Source organism: Apodemus sylvaticus, chromosome 7, assembly GCF_947179515.1.
Source record: "Apodemus sylvaticus chromosome 7, mApoSyl1.1, whole genome shotgun sequence".
NCBI classification, from domain to species: domain Eukaryota; kingdom Metazoa; phylum Chordata; class Mammalia; order Rodentia; family Muridae; genus Apodemus; species Apodemus sylvaticus.
The window spans coordinates 52,502,040-52,515,275 of NC_067478.1; the positions used below are offsets into that span (position 1 = coordinate 52,502,040).

At 38.9% G+C, this 13,236-nt stretch overlaps 1 protein-coding gene across 1 annotated transcript in view; it reads left to right on the top strand.

Annotated features, from left to right (window-relative positions):
• Positions 1 to 1,831: 1,831 nt before the first annotated feature.
• The window catches only part of Fam83b (family with sequence similarity 83 member B), a 71,356-nt gene continuing 59,951 nt past the window's right edge, over positions 1,832 to 13,236 (top strand). Inside the window, exon 1 of the mRNA XM_052187784.1 lies at positions 1,832 to 2,275. Coding sequence (XP_052043744.1) covers positions 1,832 to 2,275 — 444 coding nt within the window. The remainder of the gene's footprint in view (positions 2,276 to 13,236) is intronic.

Consider the following 13,236-nt stretch of genomic DNA (forward strand, 5'->3'; position numbering starts at 1 on the left):
TGCACGTGCTTCTGAGCCTTGTCTTCAGCAGTTGCTTCCTGGAGACAAGGTCTATCTGTGCTTCCGCATTTGACTTTAGATTCGTGATCTTCCTGCCACCTCCTCTTGAGCTCTAGAAATATAGACCTATTTAAGCACAGTAATACGTTTTATCTTTGTTGTTGCTTTTATTATTTAATCTGTGATGTGATAAACCTGTATACTTTCAAGACAGTTTCTGTGAACAATTCTGAACCCAGGTTTAGGGACAGATTCAGCTCTAGTAAAATGACAAAGTGAAGCATCTCTCTGTCTCTCTCAGTCTCTTTGTCTCAGTCTGTCTCTCTGTCTCTGTCTCTTTGTTTCTGTCTTTCTGTCTTTCTCTCTCTCGGTCTCTTTGTCGCTCTGTCTCTGTTTCTATCTATCTCTGTCTCTCTGTCTCTGTCTCTGTCTCTGTCTCTCTCTCCCTCCTTTCTCCCCTCACAGTGAAAGCCTCAGGAGATGATGGATCTTCTGATCTCTGCTCATCCGCAGACTCTTATTGTCCATCCCCTCACAACTTCTCTGTGTATTTGGCAGAGTGAATCTCGGGCGAGTGTTGTGAGGAATGGTAATGGTTTCCAGGCTTGCCCCCTCACAGATTGAATTTGAATTGGAGTGGGAGGAAGACTGAAAAAGATCAGTTAAGTCCAGAATGTTAAAGTAGGTCAGAACTGCTGACAAAGCTGCTCTGGTCAAATCAGCTTTGCAGTTCCTGTAACCCAGGAGGCAGCTGTGTTGTGAGCCCCCAAGATGGGTGTCAGGACTTCACACAGCCCAGAAGCCCCCAGTCTGGCTGAGATGAAGCCCTATGTCTCCTTCAGTGAAGCAGGGAACCAGGATCTGGACGCGAAGCCTCCAGCTACAGCAGGACTATTTTTAACATTCCTTTGGCCGAATTGCAGAAGTCTCCTGATCCACACCAGGCTCAATCTTATCTGCCCAGCTCAGTCTCTTCCTCCCAACAGAAACCTGTTTTCCCACATACCAAAGTTTTTCTCCCTGACTCCTGAATACCCTCTTCATTTCTGGTATGTTCTTTTGCCTGTGTTTTTAGCCTTGCCTGGAATGAAAGTATTTTCTGCTACAGGATCAGGGGATGCAGGTCTTCTACTCAGGGCTGCCCGAAGCTCATTTATTATGGGCAGACCTCTACTTAGTTTTATTCTTAAGCCAGTGAATATGACAGGAATAATTAATGAGTGTGAATACTGACTCATTTGGCCCTTTGTAACACATGGCTTATGACTTTGTTTAGCATAATGATTGTCTTTCTATCCACTTCCACTATAAAGTAAATCCTCAGAAGACGCGTTTTGTGCTTTTTATATTTCTCCCAGCATATTAGCGTATTTGTATTTAAGGGTAGCTAGGTCTTAATCCTACTGCAGTACTATTTTAAGGTCAAAACAGAAGTGGCTTGTAGGAATTAGTGCCTCATCAAGCACACTCTGTTCTCAGGTTTAAGTTGAGTAGATGTTCTGCATCACGGGAGAGGTCGAGTTCACTATGTCACATGAGGCCCTCCAACTTTGAATGCCTTGAGTTTGTAAGGGAAATCCACTTAGCTGACTGTGATGGATATTGAACTGCGACTTTATTAATGGCATTTTGGATCTGACATGTGTCAACTTGCTCCAATAGCCACTAAAATGGTAGTTAACACAAATGCTGTCAAAGTGATACATGGCATATATCATAGCTATCTGCGCAGAGTTCTAACTGACCCTCATTTTCTTTTCCCACACTCAGGTCCCTCTTGCCTCTGCACAGATGAACATTTGAAAGTTCCCCTCGTCCAGCACCAGCAAGCATGGAGACTTCATCAATGCTTTCATCACTAAATGATGAGTGCAGATCTGACAACTACGTCGAGCCGCACTATAAGGAGTGGTATCGAGTGGCAGTTGATACTCTAATTGAACATGGGTTGGAAGCCTATCAAGAGTTCCTAGTCAAGGAGCGAGTTTCAGACTTTCTGGCTGAGGAAGAAATTAATTACATTTTGAAAAATGTCCAGAAGATTGCACAAAATACAGAACATGGTTCTGATAATTCCTGTGATGACGGCTCATCTTCAGGGACTTACTGGCCCATGCAGTCTGATGTGGAGGCTCCAAATCTTGATTTAGGCTGGCCATACGTGATGCCAGGACTCTTAGGGAGTACCCATATAGACCTCCTCTTTCATCCACCAAGGGGACAGCTACTTACAATAAAGGAAACTATTCGGAAGATGATCAAAGAAGCAAGAAAGGTAAAAGTATTTCAATATTGAAATGAAAAATATGAAATATGGGCAAGTACCGTGTAGTATATGATGGACACAGTTCCTAGAGTAAAAACTCAGGATGTGGATCATTTCTGTCATTTTCAGAAAATATATTTATAGACATATATAGGAAGCTCACACTTTTCAACTCTTTTAAGATTTTTGTGCATGCTTGAGTGAGTGCGTGCACAAATGTCTGTGTATGTATGTGTATGTGTGTTTGTGAGTACACACACATGTACACATGTATGCAATTGCTCCTGGAGACCAAAGAGGGTGTCAGATTCCCTAGAGCTAGAGTTACAGGCTGCTCTGAGCTTCTCAGCATGGGTACTGGGAACTGAACTCGGCTCCTCTGGAAGAGCAGCCAAGTGTTCTTGACTATTCAGCTGTCTCTTTAGCCCCTAACGTGCATTATGTGTGTCTGAGACAGTAACAATATAGGTCTCCACTGAAGGATGTATTATGAGAAATTTCCTTCTCTCATAATCCCAAGAAGCTTTTTACTCTTGGAGACGAAGGCATGTGGACTGGAATAAGATGATTTTTGATATATATCTTTGTTTGCTATAGAACTAAAAACATATTCTTGCTCTCAGAATGGTTCATGCTATGATTATGTAAACTAGAGTTCTACCTAGTTTTTTCCTGAATTATATATTAATATATATGTTAATATATATAATATAAATATATAATATATAATTTATATTAATATTTATAATATAAAATCAATATTATGACTAGTTTTTCCAGTGAACTCCTAAAGAACTTAGCATTTGGGGGCCTTGTACACTTTACTGAGTACTTACATTGCCTTATAAATCTTACAAAACTTATTTTAGAGTTCAGATAAGATTGTAGAAATAGCCTTTTAATCAATGAAAATTATTGCAAGTTTCTTGTGTCTTTTATCTATTCTTTGTTTGTTTGTTTTAAAATAAGATGATCACCATGGAAGATGTTTTCAAAACTATGACAACATTTTTCAAGTTTAAAATATCTGGGCCAGTCTGGGCATGGTGGTCTATGTCTGAAATCTCTGTACTCAAGAGACAAGAGTCAGCAGTGTCTTGAGGCCATCTTTGGGGCCATCCTTGTCTATACAGGGAATTCTGGGCGAGAGAGAGCTAGTAAAATACTACCTCAAGGTTTAAAAACAAAAAGAAAAAAACTAGACAAAAATATGATTTTTATTTATTAGGTCTAAATTTATTAGAGAAATTTAGGACAGAGACACACAAATGTGTTCTCATTTATTCTCCATGTCTACATGACACCATCAGGAAAGATACAGTTTTATGAGGTCTGAAAAAAATATAAGGATCCAGCTTAGTGACATTACAGTTTGCAAGACAGATAGCTAAGGGCATAAAAGTCACATGAGGGAGACACCATGTTCCTACGCTAGTGCTGGAGGCTTTGGGAAAGTGAGACAACTCCCCCCTCCCCTTTGAATTCAGATAACCTCACTTTTAGGGGTATTGACTTCATTAGCAACCTTATGTTGACAAAAGTACTTATCTGTTATATTTGTTAAACATTACTAAATAAAACATCAGCTATCAAATGAGGGTGTAGGAGTGGGCCAAGCTTTTAGTGAATGAATTAAACTGCCAGTCAAATTTTCTGAACTGCTTTATTTTTAAAACAATCCTTTGTTTTGTGGTGGGAACAAATGATATAGTTACATTTTATAAATCAGGTGAGAATCTAAAAAAGCAGACTAACAAGTTCCACTTACCAATTTTTGCTAATTTCTATCAGGAGACATAATATGTTGTTAAGTCACATTATTAAAGAAAAACTGGTATCAGAGTAGTTATATGCACATTAATTGGCCTCCCCCAAGTTATAAGGAAACATAAACATAAAGCAGGCAGTAGCATAATTGTTTTTTAGCTAGTCCCCCATCCCAGAAAATTAGTTTATTACCTTTTAATATATTACTCTTCCTAATGTATGTTTAATTAGCCTCTGAAATAATAACATCTCTATCTGGAAAATCCATTTGAATTAGGACTTCCAGAGGAACTATAAGTCTATACTATAAAACAAGGTTATATTCTGCTTCTTGTCCATACACTCAAAATGTCATAACATTAAAAAACATTTTATCACATTATATACATGCTGAGTTAAGGAGAATTATTTGATCTTATAAATTGCATTCACTGTAGTTGAGTGTAAGTCACAGAAGACAATGTTTGATGTTTGGGGAGATCAAATATTCTTATCTCTCTTCAGATTCAGTGACTATCAAAGTCTAGTTGGTCACATTCATAAGGGATACTGTATCTCAAGGATTTTAAATGTCCCTTCATAGGTGACTCCAGGGAAATTTTGCAGTAGCTCATTTGTCTTTTAATTCATGTTTAACCTTATAACTGGCCAAGGTCCTGCTAAAAGTTTCAGGGTAAGAGCAAATATCAGCCAGTTATAGCATCACACACACATAACTCCCAAATTCCAGATACTGAGGCAGGGGTATTGTTAGGTTGTGATACGCCTGGGCTCTCTAGTGTGATACTGTCTCAAAAGGCCAACTGTACAATGAGAATGAACACACTGTAGAAGCTGATACATGGCTTTTTAAGTATGATTTGTGGTCTTCATGCCTGCCTTTTGTACAACAGAAAATCGGGTCCTGTTCTTATCCTTTGTGTCCACAGAACCTGGCTAATCAATGATAAACTTTATGTTTTGGATTGTTTTCAGAGGATTAATTTTCTTTATTAGTAACTCAGTATATTGCCCCAACACTGCATTAGGATGACAGTTTATCATAATATTCTTGAATAAGATAGATTTTTTTGTGAATAGAAACAAATTTCTTGCTTCAGAGGTTCTCAGGAGAGTCTTCTGGTAATCAGCCTTGTAAAATTTTATGGAAATACAATGCTAAATAAGTAAGGGCTCGGGCAAGGGACAAGAGAGCCAGAATGTGGTCCCAAAATAAGTTAAATCCATGTTTAGTACCCTGCTAGCAACTAAGCTAAGGCAGTAAATGCTCTTGCATTCAGGAAAAGAGTGTAAATCCTGCCTGCTGTGGTGTCCAGACAGCTGAGGTTTTTATTGGCCATTAAGCTCACCTTCCTGTTCTTGAACAAAGAGATGGCACTTTCACTCTATTTTGTCTGTCTTTACTCAAAAGAAATGTGTGTGTGTGTCCGTGTGTGTGTGTATGTGTGTATGTATCATATATTTACACAAAACTTTTACATTTATTTTATTTTTACACTTGTTTTGTGCTTGGGATTAAAGCCAGGGTCTTACATGCACAGAGGATGCACCATCTACCTGTGAGTTATTGATCTCAGAAAGATCCTCAGTTTTCATTCCAGCTTGTTATACAATCTATGAATCAAGTTGTTTTTCTAACTAGAATATTATTTTATATCATTTGTATCTAGGCATTAACTTTTTTCTTTTTTATTAGATATTTGCTTTATTTACATTTCAAATGTTATCCCTTTTCTTCATTTCCCCATCTAAAATCTCCTATCCCATTCCTCCTCCCCCTGCTTGTCAACCCACCCACTCCTGCTTCCCTGTCCTGGCACTCCCCTACACTGGGGCATTGAGCCTTCTCAGGACCAAGGGCTTCTCTTCTCACTGATGTTTGAAAAGGCCATCCTCTGCTACATATGTAACTGGAGCCATGGTTCCCTCCATGGCTTGGTTGGTGGTTTAGTCCCTGGGAGCTCTCGGGGTACTGGTTGGTTCATATTGTTGTTCCTCTTATAGGGCTGTAAACCCCTTCAGATCCTTGGGTCCTTTCTCTAGCTTCTCTATTGGGGACCCTGTGCTCAGTCCAATGGTTGGCTGTGAGCATCTACTTCTGTATTTGTCAGGGACTGGCAGAGTCTCTTAGGAGACAGCTATAACAGGTTCCTATGAGCTAGCACTTGTTGGCATCTGTAATAGTGACTGGGTTTGGTAACTATATGGGATGGATAGGGTGTCTCGAAAAGGAGGGGCAGTCTCTAAATGACCTTTCTTTCAGTCTGTGCTCCACACTTTGTCTCTGGCATTAATATTTTTATACATAACATTTTTGCCAGTTACTTCTTAGAAATATATATTTGCTTAGAAATATATATTTTGTTCTCTTTTGAATTTTCAATTTGGAAAAGCCAACTGTCATATATATTCTCTAAACTATTGTATTTCAACTTTCTAGATGCCTTTCTATGTTGTTCTGAGCTGTTGGCATTTGGACTGGTTTCATACTCTCTGATAGTGTCTAGCATGACTTTTCCCAGGCAGTTATTAACATCTCAAGAGGTGTTCCCAAGATTATATATGCATATATGCTAATTACCGTGAACTCCTCTTATGAGACATACTGATTACTTTAAAAAGTTAGCTATTTCATAGTTATCCTTTGATATACATTCTGGGAGCTATTATGTCTCATCGTATTGGATGTGCGTGCAGAATTATGTTTGCATCTCCACTTTCTCCTGCTCCTCGTGCTCGCACAGGACAGCTTATTTTGTGAGATAGAAATCTTACTCCTTAGAATATGGAATCAGGAAGACTCATGAGCAGGAGTATAGTTTGAATGAGGGTGGAGTTTTTTTCTGAAACAGCACATCCTTGATGTTCAGGTCCCAGCTCCACCCTGAGTAGTCACTGTTCCTGGGAGTGTTTGCTTGGTCCTGTGGGACTTGTTAGTAATACAGGAGAGTATTGCCCATCAGTGGGCCCCAAAAGGCCAAGGGAAAGGTTAGCAGATGATGGGTACTTTTGCTGGCAATCGACTGGTTGTATAAGATTGGTGCTAAATCTGTATCTTCAGGTAGTCTGTAAAGGACATGAAGCAAAATCCTGCTGGTGCATCTTTAAAGTCCACTCTCCCTTTCTAAACCTCTGACAGTTCTCACCAGTTCAAGCTCATTATAACGTATCATTCTCCTGGATGAGTTACTGAGTGATGTGAGTAAGTGTCATTGTGTCACAGAGTCACTCCCAAGTGCATCACTGTGCAAACATGTCTGTCTAGCTAAGAGATATTTAAGTATTTGTCAGCACCATTATTACACTAGAATCATCTTTCTCCTAATGATCTCAGCTTTTGTAAAGAATGTCCTCTCTACCTCATCTCTGTTCTGACTCTCAGTATGAATTCTTCCATTGAATTTGGCTCAAAATTAGTCCCTTCCTGGAAGGATATTTTGCTTCAACAGATTTAATGACATCACTGTTCAGGGACATGCAATTGAGTATCTTTTCCTTGGATGAAATACATTCTATGGTAGTGCACATTTATGTTTGAGAATATGTGTGAAAGAAAAAGAAGACGGGGAGGAAGAAAGAGACATGAAGAAACTAAGAAGGAAGGGAGGAATGGAGGACAGGAGGGGAGAGTGGGGAGGGAAAGAGAAAGAGGAGACATTGTTAAAATAGTGCTGACTATGCTGGGCACATATAATATGGCTTTGTGGTATGAAGAGTTCTTGATAGCTACCATAGTTTGGGGTTCAATTTCTAACATTCAAAGACCAGTGAGTTTTTATATTGACTTTAACCATTTGACTACTGATCTGTCTACATGTGATACTCTTTTTATGGCAATCACTTGGTGCTTTACTGCAAGATAAGGTGGGCCATACTGTTTGTTACCTGTCATTCCTCCTCTTGCTTTTTTCCCTACCACGAATCCTGATAGTATGGTACTTTAGTTACTTAAGAGAGGTTCCACTTGGAGGACTTTGAGACTTGCCATGCAGTAGTTTTGTGATTCATAGATTGACTGCACAGACAGATGAGCAGAGGTTGCCACTAGCTTTTTATGGCTCTAATTTAAGTAATACATTTTTAGAAAAATGCAATATGGGATGGGGCACTGGCTTAGAATCTAGGGGCCACCTTAAATCCCAGGACAACTTGATTTTGCTTTTATTCAATACTGCAAATTTTTCTTCTTAGTTTTTTGTTTGTTTTATTTTCTGATTATGTAGTTTGTTTGCTTTTGTTGTTTTTTTTTTTTTTTTGTGACATGGAGGTGACCACACTCCAGAGGATGCTTGTGCATACTACCTCTGGACATGATTTTTTTTTTTTTTGGTTTTTTTTTGAGACAGGGTTTCTTTGTGTAGCCCTGGCTGTCCTGGAACTCACTCTGTAGACCAGGCTGGCCTCAAACTCAGAAATCTGCCTGCCTCTGCTTCCCAAGTGCTAGGATTAAAGGTGTGTGCCACCACTGCCCAGCTGACATGATGCCTTCTATGAATTTAGAATCGTATGTAGTTGGGGTCTGAAGAGATGGCTCAGCGGTTAAGAGCACTGACTGCTCTTCCAGAGGACCCAAGTTCAATTCCTAGGAATCACATGGTGGCTCACAACCATCTCTAATGGGATCCAGATGCACTCTTTTGGTGTGTGTCTGAACACACCTACAGTGTTACATGTACGTAAAATAAATAAATCTTTAAACAAACAAACAGACAAACAAAAATCTCATGTGGTACCAAGCAGTCCTCTCCCATGGATGTTCCTTGTATTGTTCTAAACTGGAATTTTACCATAAGTCACCAGCTTAGCCTTTGGCATTTGCCCTTGCAAAATGGGAACAACCGTTAGCCAACCTCAGTATTTAGTAAGACAGCATTTTGCTTGAAGCATCAGCTGGGATCCTCTGAGATAGGACTATTGCTGGTGTTTGAAGATTATCTTCACCACATTGGTCATAGAACAACACAATGGTTCACAAATGGTAATGCTAAGAGGTTTGAACTGGCAACATATTAATTCAACATAAGAATAATTGTATAAAGTGCAGAGATCATTTTTTATGCTCATCATATGTGTAGAGCTATTTCCCTTGGTGGAAAACTGTGAGGGTTCAGAGAAAAGAAAAGATTTCTTTCCTCTGAACCTAAAATGAAACTGAACTCAGAAGTGGTAAAGCAGGAAACCTTCTTGACTAGATCTTCACAAATGTATCTAAGGTTCTTGATGAAAATAACTTCTTTTAAAATAACTCTCTGAAAGCCATATTCATGATGGATGCATGTTCTTGTGTGGAAATTTTCTGTAGCTCTAGTTTTGTGGTGGATCTGTGACAGAGCTACATGCCAAAAGTCATACTCTTAGCTTATATTGTTAATGACAAAATGTTTAGAATTCAGTTTCAAAGGCAATGGTGTATATGATCAAGGGCTACCAAAATTCATCCTTTGCCTAACAATTACTTAATTGCTTTTAGGTTACAGATATAGTTCAATGGTAGAACATCTGCTTAGCTCCACATCTGCAAAATGGCCTTCCTCCAAAATTAAGACAACAACAATGGTGTTGTCTTAGGCTTTATGTAAACAAAATTTTGAATATATATGAAAATAATTTTTGTATGTGACTGGTCATGCTGTCTCTACATCAAAATCACCAATAATTTAATTTTTGTGTTTTATTAGACAAATTCTAAAAGTCATTCTTGAACTTAATTTTCAACATATTTTTGTTGAAAACTGGCAATTGGAATGCAGGTCAAGGGTAAAGTATTTGCCAGGTGCACCTGAGACTGTGAATTCAACTAACACTAAAATAAGACTAACTAACTTAGAAATATTTTGTTTTACAAAGAATTTTTATGGTTATCTGCATAGGTAACAGTAAATATCAGGGAACCTTTCCTTGCTAATATTAATGCAGTGTGTTATGAATACTAGTGGATTTTTAACATTGAGCTGCTTGGGACTCATATACCTATGAGTTATCTGACTACAGAAGAAGTTTTAAAGACCATTTTGCTTCAGAGGGTTATTGTTGTTAGGTTATTAAATGTCCTGTTTTACAAAGTAACCTAGAGAAGCAATTCATGTGGCGATTACACTGAGATATATAGGCATTATACTAGATTTCAAGGGACTATTACTGATTACAGTACAAAGTTTAGTTCTATATAATCTTGCTTCTCTGAAGGAAAATGCCTCTTGTTTGGTGATTATTTATATTTGCTCATTTTATTTTCTTCCATAGTCTTAAAATAAAGCCAGACTTTTGTTACTTCTTGATTTGTGTGATGTTTTTCTGATGACATATCTATGGTAGTTCCTTGGAATGCTAAGGAGTAATTGTCATTATAAAGTAGTGTCATAAAAATACTGAGTTTTCACTGGGCTAAATAACAACTACATTTCATTTATTTATTTACATTAGGTATTTTCAAGACAAAGTTTGTCTGTGTAGCTCTGACTGTCTTTGGAACTCACTCTGTAGACCAGACTGGCCTTGAACTTAAAGATCTGCTTGCCTCTGCCTCCTGAGGGCTGGAATTAAAGGCGTGTGCCCTCACTACAACTACTTTTTAATAGAAACAGATTTTAGCAGCCTTACAAAGTTAGGTGAGTTCTTAATGATAGTAGATAGATAGATAGACGACAGAGAGAGAGAGAGAGAGAGAGAGAGAGAGAGAGAGAGAGAGAGAGAGAGAGAGAGAGAGAGAGAGAGGCAAACAGGCAGGCAGGCAGGTGGGCAGACAGATAGACAGGTCAAAGAGGAAGGAGCAGGTACATTCCACCAAGGAATGAAAGAACACTGGGGAAAAAGAGATAACGTAGCCTGGTTCTAGACATTCTCTACTTAAAACACTATAGATTTGATAAGCTAAAGACCTTTGTATTCACTGAGGCTTTTTATCAAAGGTTAACTTTCAGGCTGGGTGTGGTAGAGCATACTTGTAATGGTAAGCAGAGGCCAAATATTAGTTGTGTTTCTATTGTGAGTTCCAGACGAGCAAAGGCTCCAAGACTAGACGCTATTGCTCCAAACCAACAACAAGAGCGCCAAAAATAACCTTGTTGAGTTTCTTGATACTACAGGGGCATTGCTTTACTTTGCCTGCAGTCTTCTCAATGAACTAGAGTGATGCACACATGCAAGGGAGCCTCGTTGGGATGAGGAATGCGCCAAGTGCATTTGTATCACAGGACTCTGATTCTCAGCGTTATTGCTCCGCGTATACCTTCCAAATCAGTTACTGCAGTCTTTTAAGCACTCACTCAGAATGATCTAGAAATGCTTGAGCTTTTACCACCAGGCCTGGAGATGACATTTTCTGAAAATTCAAAGTAGAGAAACTAGGATATAGCCATGTGTGATTGCACACATCTCTAATCCTAGTACTCAGGAAGCTAAGGCAAAAGTCATGTCAGGAACTCAGACACTGTTTAGTGTACACAGTGAGTACCAGGCCATCCAGTCCTATACAATAAGACCTCAAGGAAAACCATTCAAAAATAGGTAAGAAGGAAAATTACAATACATAATTCATGTGACAAAATTCCAGAGAAATAGATATTGGTGAGCTTATTATTCTATAAATGTATATTTAAGTTTCATTTTTTTAAAATTATTTTCAGAATGCTTATATCCCTTTTGAAAACCACTGAAGTTGATAGCAAATGTGATAAGAAAGCCAGTTTCTGGGTTGAGATAATGAACACTGCTAGCATGAGGAAATTTCTTCCTTATGAGCTAAATAAACAAATGTAAAGTATTGGGGACCGTGCTTGTGTACATATATTTGTCTCTTAATGCTTTTTGTATATCTAAAAACAGTGTTAATTCATTAAGTACTAGATACACGTACATATTGTGAATAACATAACACCTTCACCTCTGCCATGTTTCCTTTCGTATGTTCCATAATAAAATATAATAACAGAGTACAGCTTCTGTACAGTGGTGTGATGACGTAATAGGACAGAACATCCTGGGTACAAGTGATAAGAGGTTCCCTGTTGTGTGGAAATTTTAAAATTGCTGGTAATACGGCTGCTTAGAAGGCCGCTGGATTTTGATGATAGCACAGTGGTGTTGGCAATTGAGAACAGCATTAGTGAGACATTGCTGCTTCATCCTCTCTGTTCCTCTGTCCCCTGGTCTCTCACTCACCAAGCATCCCCAGCTCAAGGACAGTTCCAAGATGAAAGTCTCCAGGCAGGATTCCTTTAAGAATGAGTCAAGTCTCCTCACTGTGCATAAATGTTTGCTGCTAAATAGTCACTGGCCCTTTGATGCTAAAGAGCAGAGAATTCAGCTCCCTTATCGCCTTTCACAAGGCAGAAAGAACTTTCCTTTAAGCCTTACTAATTTCCTACTAATAATCGTTTTGATTTTTGCCTCTTGGGTTTGGAGTGCCAGGGATTGGGGGAGGGGGGAATATCTTAAACGAGCAAATAAATGTGAAAGGCAAAAGCAGTGCCATTTGGCTAAATATCAATCCGATATTCACTACTGAAAAAATCCATAATGGAAAACATCCTCATCTCAGGAGTCATATTTCAGCTCTCGGGAACGCTAGCACAATTGGTAGCAAAAGCAAACAGGATGTTTCTGTTTTCACAAACAGGCAGAGAGAGCTAGCGAGAGTCCAAAAGTCCAAGCTAGCCAGGTGATCAGTGACCATGAGCAGTCATGGTAGCCAGGCTCCCAATTCTTCTGCATCACTGTGCTGTGTGGCATGTGTAAGCCTTAAGAATCAGAAAAGGAATGCTTGATCACTGAGCCCCACCAGTAAACTCAGACTTCTAGATCTTTTTACTTTAAAATTTTCACTTAATATTATTTTTAGATTCACTCGATTCTGTGCGTATGCGTGCTTTGATGGCATGTATACATGCATACCACCTGAATGCCACAAGCAAGCTTGTGGGTGCTAGGAACTGAACACAGATCCTTTGCAAGAACTAAACCCTCTCTGCAGCGCTGTCCTTTGGACTTTCTCTGGCTATGGTATAGATCTTTATAGGATGGTGCCTTGGCATCATCTGATTGTGGGGTCTACCAGAAGACCATGGTTTACAGCTTCCTAAATGTGTCACTGGTTGTTTGCTCTTCTTATCTTTCTTCTGTGTGTATTTGGCTCAGTTTTCTCACATGTTTGGAAATTTGTAATGACTTTGGGAGTGTAGTCTGGAAAACATGAGGGATTTAGG